Genomic DNA, 14148 nt, shown 5'->3' on the forward strand with positions numbered 1-14148 from the left:
ATTGTGTGCATGAGGCCTAGGGGCAATGTGCCATCATGGCATTTTTTTTGTCTGAGCAGGCAAGTATACACATACACCTGAGTTCCCTTTTCCTCATGTTTAAAGCACTATCCGTCATAACTTTTCCCCAAAGCATCCTGGGAACTGTAGCTTGAGAAGGGTGCTATTAGGAGGCCCTTATTCCCCTCACAGAGCTACAATTCCCAGAATTCCCTAGGAAGACGAACTGTTAAACCACTGTTTAAATTGGTATGAAACTGCTTTGATTGTACAGCGCAGACAGGGCCTTCTGTTGTTTTGGTCCCTGGCTTTTCATGCTGTCAGGCTGCAGAGCAGAGCAGAGCAGGAGTTTTCCCATTGTTTCCCCTCAGAGATCAGCTGCCATTAGAAGAACTGTAACCTTAAGAGCTGGCACCTGCACTTGCTGTTTTTCTTGCTCCCTCCCTATCCCTTTTTCTTTGGGTGTCACGTATTTCAGACTATAAACCTGAGGGAATAAGGAACTCCCACAACCCCTCAAGCTAGAGGAGATGTAAGCTCCAGTTTCAGGAAGCGAAACTCCAACCTCCCCCCCCCCTTTATTCACTGGCTTGGTCTTCCTGATGTTGCTTCAGTGCTGTGCCAAGTGCATTGTAAGAAGTAATAAGACAGACAAGGACACATGGTATGTACATATTTTTAATTGGCTCACTTGGGAAGAGCCATAGCAACTGATGCAGAAGAGGAGGGAACACCTGAGAATGGAGCTTTGACAAAGCCATAGTTGATCACCCATCCTTCTACAACTGCTGTATATCACCTTTCATGTAAAAAGAATCCTGCACTCCAGGAAGTGGGGATGAGGAGCTGCTGAGCTCCAGGTGGTATTGGGACTACAACTCCCATCAGCTCCAGCAAGCATGGTGGCTGCTCAGGGATGATGGGAGTTGTAGTCTAGCAACATCTGGAAGGGCACACGTTCCACCTCCCTGACCTAAGGCCCACAAGGACATAGCTCCTTGGCTTGTGCATGGCCTTAAGGAATTCCCCACCCACTTGCAAATTTCCAGGCCTGGCACAGTAATACATTGTGCTGCGGTTTGTACAGCGGTTTTTGTAAAAGCTTTGGAAACAGGGGTTCATGGTGAGGGGACAGCAAACACCCAAGAAAACGGCTTCTATAATTCTTATTACAGTCGTACCTTGAATCCCAAACGCCTTGTAAGTCAAATATTTTGGCTCCCGAACACCACAAACACAGAAGTGACTATTTTCGGAACCCAAATGTCCAACGGGGCTTCCGATTGGCTGCAGGAGCTTTCTGCAGCCAATCAGAAGCTGGCCTTTGTGGTTTTATTTATCCAGGGTAGTATTTAGACCCTGCTTCTCAGGGTGGGGAAAAGCCTTCATGAAATAGCTTCCAATATAGTTGAGATTAGGCTTTTTTTAAAACAACAAAAATACAACAACAACAACAACCCGAAAACTCTTCCAGCCCTGTGGCTAAAGATTTCAGCACACAAAAACAAATATGTTAGGGATGTTTAGGAGTTTTGGGCGTATGTGGGGTGGTGGTCCTGATTGAGAGCAAAATATATATTTGGACAGTATCAGCTCTGAGATTCCCTGAAGGAGCTTCCCAAGGCAAGGTCGGGTTATGCCATGATCGGGAACGTGGCATCAGTGGCAACTCCACAGTTGTTGTCTTTCATAGACATGAGGATGTAGCCATCATTTCCCCAGTAGGTGGACCAGGAGTTCTTCACAAGCCAGTAGAGTTCCCCTTGGAGGACACCGTAACCTACAGCTAGGACCGCATGATCCAGCTGGCCTCGTTTGTTTCCTAAAAATGGATTAAAAATAAAATAAAAGAATCAAGCTTTGTAACAAGTGGGATAATGGAAAAGAGCACAGGAGCATGGCTGCCACCCAAATGTACTGCTGAAGATTGAGAGTTCAGTTCCTCATGTGCAATGGCCTCCTGCAGAAAAGGGAGATCATTTTCCTCTCACCATATTAGAACTCAGGATTACCCACAAGGATCCAGACCCTAAGAGTGGGACCAGGAAGAGAGAAAGCTACTTACTGGGTTACCTTGAGTGACCCATTTGCATTCTTCCTCATCCCAAATACCATATGCAAAATGGGATTGTGATAATGACCTGCCTCCTAGGTTGGGTCGGGACGATGAATGAGATATGCAAAGGTCTTGGCAGTGCTTGCCAAAAGGCGTAATTATAACCAGCTGATGATTTGCAGTAACAACCATTGCGCACACTTTCTGTAAGCGGTGATTATCATCACCCAGGCTGCCATGTGACACCATCCTCTACCTCAGAGGTAAAGAGGCTATTGACTTGCCAACACTGCTAGACTACAACGTCAGTCACCCTCAACCACTGGTCCTGTTGGTTGCAGCTGATGTGCATTGCTGGACCTCAACTCCCCTTTGAAAGCAGCAGGGTGCAGAACTTTCCCACAAGTAGATCTCTTAGTGAGTGCGTAGGCACCCGAAACTTTTAGATCTATGTGGGTGGTGCTCTAGCTTGCCACAGCAATCAAGAGGACAGGAGATCCCTGCCAAGGCCTATCTAGTTTAGCATCCTGTTTTCAAAGTGACCATCCAGATATCCACGGCCTCGCTCCGATTTGCATAGGGCTGATGTCTGTGCAGATAGCACAGAGGATGTTGCAGTGGAAATCAGCATCTATGTATTTATTTACTGCCTTGCATTTCTTCCATTATAGAACCCAAGATGTCTTACGTGCGGTACCCAGGTGACCACCCATATCCAAGCACTGACCAGACCTAGACCTGGGACATTTGTTTCAGTAGCCTCACATGCCTTCAGACCATAACCTGGGGAGGCATTAGCTTCCAATTTCAGCATACAAAGCATGGAGGAGTTTACCGTATCGCAAATAGCCATGTGGGATGATGTGAAGGTTATGCCAAGTGCTCTTGAGATGCATCGCAGGAAGTGCAACTTTATTTACAGCAGGTAGGTGGGATCCTTGAGCCCAGGGGACAAATGCAGCCCTCTGGGCCTCTCTATTTGGCTCGGGGGTCTCCCCCTAGGCCACAGCCTACCCCACACCAAGCCACACTCCTCACCAGCTCTGCTCCACTCCTCCTTGAGGGTGTAACTTTGACAAGGACTCGTTTGCCAGGATGGAGAGGTGTAGTTCAGGGGGAACATAGCCTACTGCATAAAGGTAGGATTCACACCCGCTGCTCTGCTCTGTTTTGCCTCTGGCTTTGTTCACCCCTAGCCTACGGCCCCTGGAAGATTACCCACAAGCAAGAGAAAATGTGGCCCGCAGGCTAGAAGAGATTCCCCGCCCTAATTTACAGTTTTCTGCCACAATCTCATAGGCTGGGACTCACCACACTTGGGCTCGTAGTAGACACCGTTGGAATAGAAGGAAAAGCTTCGGTGGGAGGCGTCGATGCTGACAGACACGGGGCCATGCTTGTAGATGGCAGCTTTCAGAGCAGTACAGTTCCCAGAGGTGACATTGACGTAGCCTTTGAGTTTGCCAACAAGCTGAGTGTCGTTGCTATGGCAGTAGCCATTCTGAAAGAGAGAAGAATCACCAGGTGGGGATGAACCCCAAAAAGAAAACCCCAAGATTTCACTCATCATTTCATTAACCACCATTGTTGTCCAGGAGTTCCTAAAAGCTCTCCGAAGACATTTCTTCCTCCATGTGCTGTCTGGAGTCTTCACTGATCTGCCCCTCTAGTCTGGGCTTGATCAGTTTAGCTGGAGGGCTGGGGACACCGCTGCTGGATAACCAGTTCACAGCACACTGTGCAAACCACAACCTTCTATGCCCATGCATATCTCCGCCTTACCTCATTGCCTGCCACCCTATGCACAGTCAAGACTGGCATACATATGACGTACATAGTGATGCTGCACATACAAATGCTATCGTGCTCAAGAAACACATTTGTGTGGAGTGCTGGAGTTTCCACCTCCTGGCGAAGTCTTCAGACGCCAGTGTGCCTGCCAGACACATGCTCTCCAATGCACAGCATCAGTATAGATGCCCACCCCTCTTTCACATGAACGTGCAGCCAAGGATGGAGTCAGTGGGCATAATTCCACTCTGTGAGATTGGCAGACTTTCCTTCTCAAGATTCTTGAATATTCACATTCAAAGCACTATGACGCCACTTGAAACAGTCACAGCTTCCACCAAAGAATCCTGGGAGCTGTTGTGTAATAAATGGCTTATTAGTAAACTAATTCTGGTTTGACTTCTCTCACCTGGCCTTTGTATGGGCCGTAGGACTCTGTGCTGGCAATGCCGCCGTGCTTCAGGACCCACTCGAACGCCTGAAACTCCTCGCCACCGTCACAGGCATAGTTCCCAAAGCCCCAAGAGCAGTCAATGAGGATTTGCTGAGACAGAGGGATGAGCTGCCCAGTCTGGGGAAACAGGAGAGAAGCAAAATGTCAGTCTTGGTTGAGAGGAAACTGTTACAGTGGTACCTTGGGTTTTCGGACGTAATCTATTCTGGAAGACCGTTCAAGTTCCGAAACGTCCGAAAACTGAGGCACAAAGGGCAGTCTGCAAATTTAACAGAGAAAATTGAGAATACACTCAGTGGAAGCCACTCGACTTCCGAGGCACGTTAAAAAACGGAAGCGTTTATTTCTGGGTTTATGGCGTTCGAGTTCTGAAATGTTCGCCAATAGAGACGTTCAGAAACAGGTACCACTGTACCTGCTTAGCCACGCAGTGCTAAACCGTAAATGTCAGGATAGCACACATGGAACATTCCCTTTAGAAAAGAAGCATTAATAGCATATTTTACTGCTGAAGCAAAGTTACATTCATAATGTGGAAAATAGGGCCGTTTCTTTGCTGAAGCTGAGCAGCTTTGTCACTGGCCTGTATCTGGATTGGAGACCACTAACCTGGGGTGTTGGAAAATTCCAAAGGAATTTGACCCATGTTCAGAATGAAAATCAATCCAGAAAAAATTACTGGCATTCACTGTTGGTGCTTTCAGTCCACAAATGATTATGCATCAATTAAGCTTCCTCCCCCCCCCTCCCCGCCGCCAAAAAAACCCCTTGCATTGTGTTTCCTTAGCATTGAAAAAAACAGAGTGGAAGAATGAAATGACAGTGTAATTTATATAGCCAACTGTGCAATTTTGCCACAGTGGACAGTGAGGTGAAGTTGTGGTGAAAGATGAACTGCGGCGGAATGGAAGCAGAGCTGCATGCAATAGCTACAACGTGGAATGGAAAATGATGCCTTTTTGTATCCCTGCTCTGTGCTCCCCCTACTGAATAGAAGTGGGAAATTAAATGTACTAAATGAAATATTAAAATAGACGTTGCCACTGCTTACCAGGAGGGAGGTGGTGGGGAGCTCAGTGCAGTGTAAGTGCACCAGCAGTATCACAGCATTATTTCCATCAGCACGCCTGTGCACCGCACCAACCTCCCCATCATGTCTCCTGGTAAGCAGAAATGACACACCTGCTGGGTAGCTCTCCCTGTGGAACGTCCTCCCTTCAGATGTCAAGGAGATGAAGAACTACACAACTTTTAGGAGACACCTGAAGGCAGCCCTGTATCGGGAAGTTTGTAGCCACCCAGAGTGTCTGGGGACAATAATAGAATACTTTTCTCAGGAATGTGAACAGCTTGGATCTATGTAGCATCCAATCTATGAGTTCTCCAACACCTTCCAAATTAGTTGAAAGGAAATTCCCTGGTAAGAGACAGGTGAGCTCTTACCTTGAGGAAGAGAGCCCCTTCGAGGGCTCCAGTGCTGGAGAAACTCCAGCAGGAGCCACACACAGCCTGGTCCTTAACTGGAGTCACTGCACCTGGAAGGGACAAGCAGAAAAGAGTTGAGATCCACCTGCACAACCATTTCCGTCGCCATCAAGCTACTGCAACATCACTCCTTTTGGATGTGGAGCAGCAGAGGTGTGTAACTTCAAGGATGCGCCATTCAAGAGTTAATTCTGTTTTCATTTTTAATTAAAACAAACTGGGGGACAGGGAGGGGGGGACATTTGAGTGGAGCAGCAGCGCTGGGGAAACTTCTGCTTGCCCCATGCCTAGAAAGTACAGATCAAAGAGGTTTCCCACTTGTCCATTCATTCTAGGCATGAGTTGGAATGGTTCTGCCTTTGCGCTGTCTCCCAGGAAAACCCACTCTGTAATGCTAAATGGGAGCAAACATCAGTCCAAAGAAAACCCTATTGAGGTTTGCTCCAATTCAGCATTACAGAGCAGGTTTTCCTGGGAGAAAGCAAAAAGTGTGGATGAGCCCTTAGGGCAAACAGAGGAATACCTGTATGTATATTGGAATATATTGGAATATCTGCATCTGGCTGGGAGGGAACTAATGCCCTCTTCTCCATTACCACTGCTCCAGTCAAGTTGCAGAGTCTCCACAGCCACTTTTCAGGCAGAAATAAAAAACATCAGAATATTCTATTGCTCTCCTCTGCATTTCCCAAGGCTTAGGACCACATTTGCTTACAACAATTGGTGCCTATAGCTCAGAGATATAGCATCCGCCTTGCATGCAGACGGTCCCAGGTTCAGTCCCCAGCATCTCCAGGTAGGGCTTGGAGAGAGGCCAGCCTGAAATCCTAAAAAGCTGCTGCCAGTCAGTGTAGACAGTATTGAACTTGATGGACCAATGGCACAACTCAGTATAATCCCCTTCTTATTTGTTCCTTGCCTACAAAGGATTGCCTTCCAACACCACTCACCGTAAAGCCGCCAGTCCAAGCTCTCTGGCAGGATTAGGCCCACGTACATCTCCTCAGGGAAAGGCAGGCCGTTGTTTGGCGCTGTGGTCTTGAGCTTGCCTCTCATCACAGCTATCTCGTCCTGGGTGAGGTCCGCCAAGTGGTTCAGCGCCAGCTTGTAGGAGAGGTTGGCCCGGTTCTTGGAATGGACAAACCTGGGGGGGGGGGGCAGAAAGAATTGGAAAGCTGGAGGAGAAAGGGCTGGGCTGGGCAGGGGGCGGCTCAGGCTTGTTGTCGTCCTCCCCTAACCACTGCTGCCAGTCAGTATTGACAGCAATGGTGTGAGCACTGGTGTGACTTGGTATAGAGCATCTCCCTATGTTCCTTCCCCTCACCTCCAGGAACCAGAGCCAGATCTAAATATATTGGCGCAAGATTTCAGATCCCATGCTTTGACTCTGACAGCACAGTCACCAACTGTTTCATAATTACTCCTTTTTATAATATACTCCATCAGTAAAGGTGAGATGGGATGACAGAGCTTCTCCATTAGCTCTGCTTGAAAAGCCACCAATATCTAGCTCCTCCTCTTCAAATATTTCAGTCCTAGGTAAGGTAAGGGGACCTCTGACCATTAGGTCCAGTCGTGGCCGACTCTGGGGTTGCGGCACTCATCTCGCTTTATTGGCCGAGGGAGCCAGCGTACAGCTTCCGGGTCATATGGCCAGCATGACTAAGCCGCTTCTGGTGAACCAGAGCAGCGCACGGAAACGCCATTTACCTTCCCACTGGAGCGGTACCTATTTATCTACTTGCACTTTGACGTGCTTTCGAACTGCTAGGTTGGCAAGAGCAGGGACCAAGCAACCGGAGCTCACCCCGTCGCAGGATTGAACCGCCGACCTTCTGATTGGCAAGCTCTAGGCTCTGTGGTTTAACCCACAGCGCCACCCCCGTCCCTCTATCCTAGGTAGTCATTATCAAAATAATGCAACTACCTCCTAAGATTGCTTCCCCCCTCTCCCCTCCCAGTCCCTTTTCCCTTTTGTGCTGTGCCTTTTAGATTGTAAACCTGAGGTCAGGGACTATCTTCTTGTGGCTCCCAGAGCCCTTTTTTTTGGCTGAAGGACAGGATGAAAAAAAAATTCAAATACAACCAATGACCTCATGTTGTGGGTGAAGGTGTGCTTCCTGTGTTCCATCTCCCGTTCATCGTCGTAGGTCTTTCCAAACCGTTTCCTGTATTGGTGGAACAGTTGGTGGGCTCGGTCCTCTTCTCCCCCCACAAAATCTGCCATGGGGTTTGCCATGATGTGGTGCTCTGAGGAGTCGCCGGGCAGTTCATCGCATAGTTTTGTTTCTAGGGAGAAAACGCACCCGGCAGATTTATTTATTTATTTCCTAATAAGTAGACACTGCTTGATTGTAAAGAAATCAATAAAATCCTCAAAGCAGAATACACAAAGAGAATACAATGATAAAATTATAAAGAGTTAAAAACAACTATTTAGAACATTCAAAAAATAAAATAAGCAGGGATTTCAACCAAAGCATCCATGGCAGGTGGCCACCCAGCCTGTGCTGAAAAACCTCCATTGAAGGGGAGTCCACAACCCCACAAGGAAGACTGTTCCACTGCTGAACAGCTCTTACTGTCAGAAAGATGTTCCTGGTGTTTAGTAAGAACCACCCTTCTTGTAACTTGAAGCCACTGGCTTCCTACCCTCCAGATCAGGAGAAAAAAGCTTGCTCCATCTTCCATGTGATAGCCCTTGAGATATTTGAAGATGGCCATCGTTATCTCCCCTCAATCTCCTCTGTTCTAGGCTAAACATACCCAACTCCCTCAGCCATTCCACATAAGGCTTGGTTTCCAGACCCTTGATCATCTTGGCCGCCCTCCTCTGCACACGTTCCAACTTGTCAATATCCTTCTTAGATTGTGGCCCTCAAACAGATCAATCAGTTATTGTCCTATCTATTCTCCTAACAGACAAGCAGGTAGAAGGTCTGACTATGGAGAGGCTGATTTAGCTGACACATGGAAACAGAGGTCCAGTTGAGGAACGTCAAGCCTGGGGACTGATTGGAGCTCCTGGGGCTTTTCTGATTGTTCCTCAGGACTCTGCCCAGGCCATGCGCCCAGGCCAAACCCTTCACTGGCCCTGCTTATACCTCTTGTTATACCTCTTGCTTGCCTGGATTGGGAGTGGTGTGTGTCTGGCCACATCTACCACTTGTTATGCAGCCCCAGGGAGGCAGCCCACATGGGAACTGGCCCTCAGGTTGACAAAGGTATCCCACTCTTGCATTAAAACCAAGGGTAGCCAATGTGGTGACTTCTAATCATCTCCAGTCCCATCAGCATGGCCAGCGGTCAGTGTGAGTTGTAGTCCAACAGCATCCCAAACACACGACATTGGCTCCTGCAGCACCAACCATAGTTTAAGATGAACTATGGTTTCCTGTGAATGAGCAGTGAGCTGCTGCATAGTAAAAGTTCCCACGACGCTCCTCCCGCACAGCAACCCGATTGAGCCAGAATCTGGCTTGTTGTGTTATACAAACCCAGGTGCATGGTTTGTTTTCCCCCAAATAAACCACATGTGGTAAGCCATAAACACACCTTGGCTCCCACTTGCGGTTTGTCTGGAGAGAAACGAACCAGCCCAAATTCGAATGATGCAACGGGCCATATTCTGGCTTGTCTCATCAGCAGGAGAAGTGGCAGGATGGGGGTTTAAAACTACGCTTTTAATGTGTTCTGCAAAACCAGCTCAGAATATTCCAACTGGACCAGGAAGGTTCAGCAAAGAAATAAGCTCAACACGAAGGTGAAGAAATCACAGTAGTTTACGCTTTTCAGGAAAGAATAGGGTGGGTGCCTGCTAGGGAGGATTTGGGACAGAATATCTTGTCTTAAGGACTAGATGCACACACACACACCACAACGTTCTGCCAGATCTTGTGCTACAGAACTATTTCATACTTTGTTGCCCTTGTGTTTGTTGTGGTTTGGTTGGCATTCCACAAAGTGCTCCAACCAGTTAGATCACATCCGCACCGTACAATTAAAGAACACATTTAGAACATGTTTAAAGCACCTCCAAAGAATCCCGGGAGCTATAGTTTGCTAAGAGTGCTTGGAACAGCAGCTCTGTGAGGGGTGCACTTTGTGGAATGCCAACCAAGCCACAGAAAACACAAGAGAGAAGCTGCAAAGCAGAAATGAACAGGGAACCTGCAGCCCTCCATGTGCCATTTGACTACAACTCCCACCTTCCCTGACAATTGGGCCATGCTGGCTGGGGCTGATGGGAGATGGAGTCCAACAACAGGCAAAGAGCCCCGGGATTCCTCACCCCTGCAGTGCAGAGGCTAACATGTCAAACTCAGGCAAAAGATCCATTGCGAAGATGCGGAACCGCTCGAGGCCACATGTGGACCAGCCCGCCTTACAAAGTTGTTGAGCAAGATAAACCCAGATAAGTTGTTTTGCCGCTGTGAGCGAGATCACCCTGAGCTACTTGGAGGAAGGGTGCGGAAGGATAATCTCGTACTCACCGTTCGGCTTCAGGTTGAAGACGGAAGCTGGGAAGCTGTTGGAGAAGTCAGTGTAATCTATTTCATACTTGTCGTAGTGGGACCCCAGCAAAGTGTTGAAACCCTTCATCTCGTAGTGCACAGGCGACACACCGCAGCTGCTGTTGGTGACCCACATGGTGTAGATATTCTTCTTCTTGCCCCCGTAAGAGATGTTCTGCCACACGGTGCAGTATTTGCCTTTGTAGTATTCTTCCCTTATGGGCTGGGGAGGAGCAATGGAAAGGGCAGGCATGAAAAGGGCTGTAATCCAATGCGAGTCCTACCAATTCATAAACTTAAGTTAGCCCTATCCATCAATTCCAATGGGTCTACTCTGAGTGGGACACGCACGGCAAACAACCCATTGACTTTAATGGGGATTATTCTTTTTAGTATGTCCACTCGGAGCAGAACATAGCTGGATGCAACCCGAGGTCATCATTCTGGTCTATCTAGCTCTCTTATGTCTCCTCCAAAGGTGGCCAATATGGTGCCCTCCATATATTGTTGGACTACAATTCTCATTGGGACCACCAGCTCTGGCCTGGGATGACAGGAGTTATAGTCCCAAAAGCTAGTTTGGTTCCCCCTGCTCTAGTCTCCCATAGCCTCCAAATAAATAGCCTACCAATTAAGCTGGACAGGTTGCCAGCGTCCACTGTGTAATACTGGAGTTCACTTGCAAGCTGCATCTATTGAATGATGCTTGCTTGCAGCATTTTTACCCCACTTTTCAGCCAAAAAAGGCCCCCAGAGTGGCTTGGGGCCAGATGGTTGCAGTAGCCAGGCAACAGCAGGAGGGCATCACATGGACTCCTCTTGGTGTAGAGCAGGCATAGGCAAACTTGGCCCTCCAGATGTTTTGGGACTACAACTCCCATCATCCCTGACTACTGGTCCTGTTGGCTAGGGATGATGGGAGATGTAGTCCCAAAACATCTGGAGGGCCGAGTTCGCCTATGCCTGGCCTAGAGCTCCCCATCTCCCTCCCTGTTTTTTAAGTCTTCCAACTAAAGCAAAGTCACACATGCACACACACGGACGCACGGACACACACACTGACTTCACTATTCAGGGCAGCACACACTGACTTCACTATTCAGGGCAGCAGCTTGGCAAAAGTCAAGTTACAGCTTGTCATCAAACACATCTTCCCTGCAACGTGCGCCACTTTTAACAGCCACCGTGGAACAACTTTTCACGATTATCAAGGAACTGCATCTGGGCGAAGCCTATTTTGCATTCGTTCTGGAAGCTTGGCACATGCCAGAGCAGCTTATGGCAAGCGGCTGAATCACTGAGCCAAGCTGCCTGAGGACCTGCCACCCTCTTTCGACAGGAGCAGCTCTCTTGAGCCCTGTCAGAAAGGGAAGGGGCTGAAATGTCAAGTGACATCTGCAGCTGGCAGGTCTCCCTGCAAGCACAGCAGCCTCTGAAGCAGATGTAGACAGGTAGGCTACAAGAGGCTGGTGAACTGGGGAGGAGCTATAGCTCAGTGGCAGAGCACCTGCCTTGCATGTAGAAGGTCCTGGGTTCAATTCCTGGCATCTCCACTTAATGAGGAATCAAGTGGCACATTTTTGCATGGGCCAAAGGACAAGGAGTCCGATACTGACACAGTGGTACCTCGGGTTACAGACACTTCAGGTTACAGATGCTTCGGGTTACAGACTCTGCTAACCCAGAAATAGTACCTCGGGTTAAGAACTTTGCTTCAGGATGAGAACAGAAATCATGCAGCGGCAGCAGGAGGCCCCATTAGCTAAAGTGGTACCTCAGGTTAAGAACAGTTTCAGGTTAAGAACGGAGCTCCAGAACAAATTAAGTTCTTAACCCGAGGTACCACTGTATAGGATTCTTTCCTGTGTACATTGGGGAAGTTCCATAGTTCAGAGGCAGAGCAAATAGCAGAAACTACTAGATTTGAATCCCAGGCAGGCCTGGTAAGGTCCCCTTCCTAGAACCCTGAAGAGCCGTGGCCAGTTGGTGTAGGCAATACTGATCCGGATTAACCTTGGGTCTAAAAAGCCAGCTTCCTATGCACCTAATTCCTAAGCCACGGGAGACTGGGCTTGGAAGAGACTTTGAGGAAAGGACCATAGCTCCGTGGCAGAGCTCTATCACAGCCTCTCCTAATCTAGCACCCTCCTTAACACTTTGGACTACAAATTCCAGAGCCGATGCCCTTGCCCCAGCTGCAAGTCTCAGCTGCTTGCAACCAGCCCTATGATCTCCACGTATGTTGCACATTCCAATGTGTGCTGGAAAGAAGAGCGCTTCCTGCTGCAAGGCCTATGTCCACCTGGCCAAGGGTGCAAGGCTCGCACTCACCCTGAAAACAGTTAAAAGACTCCTAAAAAGCTCAACAACTTTCACCAAAAAGAATATGGCAACCCTAGTTTTACAATGTTTTAAACGGTTCTAATTTTGCTTCCTCTGTTCTGTTTTTGTCTGGTGGGGGTTGGTTAAATGTTTAGTTGGGGTTGGTGGTTATTTTAATTTGGGTGTAACTATAAACTGGTATTACTGGTTTCTATTGATTTATTGGTTTGTTTGTTGCCTGTATAGGATATGTTTGATGTCTTGTTGTGGTTTTATATGTGCTGTAAGCCGCACAGAGCGGCTGCGGAAACCCAGCCAGATGGGTGGGATATAAATAAAATTATTATTATTAATGTTATTACCAATGAGCACCCTGAAAGGTATGTCACGTTTACTGACGGGCAACTAAGGCTAAGCGCCCAGCAGGCAAAGGTGACAGAATCAGTCCATAGCAGGTGTTCCAGATCCAAGTGGGGAAGGGTCTTAGCTCAGACTGCTTTGCCTGCCAAAGGACCCAGGTTCAATCCTCAGCATCTCTGAGGTCAAAATCCTGGAGATCCACTGCCAATCAGTGCAGACAAAGGTAAAGGTAAAAGGTAAAGGACCCCTGGATGGTTGAGTCCAGTCAAAGACGACTATGGGGTGTGGTGCTCATCTCGCTTTCAGGGCAAGGGAGCCGGTATTTGTCCAAAGACAGCTTTCCAGGTCACGTGGCCAGCATGACAAAACTGCTTCTGGTGCAACGGGACACTGTGACGAGTGCCAGAGTGCACGGAAACGCCGTTTACCTTCCTGCTGTAGCGGTACCTATTTATCTACTTGCACTGGTGTGCTTTCGAACTGCTAGTTGGCAGGAGCTGGGACTGAGCAACGGGAGCTCATACCATTGCACGGATTCGATCGACCTTCCGATCAGCAAGCCGAAGAGGCTCAGTGCTTTAGTGCAGACAATACTGAGCAGGGTAGACCACAAGGGGAGGATATATTATCAGGCCACTCGCTCTTTAGTTCACCTTGAAGCCTTTAAAGCTGGGAAAGACGCCTTGCGGTTTCACAGGTCCATCTTTGGTGCCGTTCAGCTGGAAGCACTTCTCGGCATTCACGACGTCCTCCGTGGTTTGCGGGGTGAGCTTAAACATGGTGCCGTAGGGCTTCGTGCTCCCAAGCTGCAAGGTCACCACTTGGCCTGCAGCAGAAGCAAGGGGAGAAACCGGCAACAGCCATAAAGGAGAGGAAATACAAGTAGGCAGTAAGAGCTCATCCTTCTGCAGGCAGATGGCCCCTGTAGACATGTGCTAATAAACAGAGATTTAGCAAGCAACCCCACCCCGCTCACCAAAGTACACAAGCCAAAAAGTCGAGAGGGGAAGGGAGGGGTTGGAAGGCACTAAAGGGGTGGGGGTGTCCGACAGTGCCAGGGTCCCACATGCATTTTAACCCTGTCTTTCTACTGTGGTTTGAAACCCCTCTTTTATTGTTGCTCCACACACATACACATTTTAAAGCAGACTGCCCTGAAAGAATCT

The 14148-nt window shown here is 48.4% G+C and overlaps 1 protein-coding gene across 2 annotated transcripts in view; it reads right to left on the reverse strand.

Moving 5' to 3' along the window:
* Positions 1–662: 662 nt before the first annotated feature.
* Positions 663–14148, reverse strand: part of LOC310684373 (digestive cysteine proteinase 1-like) — a 30042-nt gene continuing 16556 nt past the window's right edge. The window contains exons 4-12 of one of the 2 annotated variants that reach the window (XR_014514739.1): positions 13636–13808; positions 10280–10523; positions 7880–8075; positions 6737–6930; positions 5745–5836; positions 4257–4418; positions 3368–3557; positions 942–1822; positions 663–878 (exon numbers count right to left, since the gene is read on the reverse strand). Coding sequence is in view for 1 of the 2 variants with exons in the window: in XM_083455439.1 (XP_083311565.1) it covers positions 1635–1822; positions 3368–3557; positions 4257–4418; positions 5745–5836; positions 6737–6930; positions 7880–8075; positions 10280–10523; positions 13636–13808 (1439 nt within the window). In the remaining variant the exon portion in view is untranslated. Of the gene's footprint in view, positions 1823–3367; positions 3558–4256; positions 4419–5744; positions 5837–6736; positions 6931–7879; positions 8076–10279; positions 10524–13635; positions 13809–14148 lie in introns of both variants that reach the window. The other variant, XM_083455439.1, reaches the window with a different exon arrangement.

Source organism: Podarcis tiliguerta (assembly GCF_965153285.1).
Source record: "Podarcis tiliguerta genome assembly, chromosome: 8".
NCBI classification, from domain to species: domain Eukaryota; kingdom Metazoa; phylum Chordata; class Lepidosauria; order Squamata; family Lacertidae; genus Podarcis; species Podarcis tiliguerta.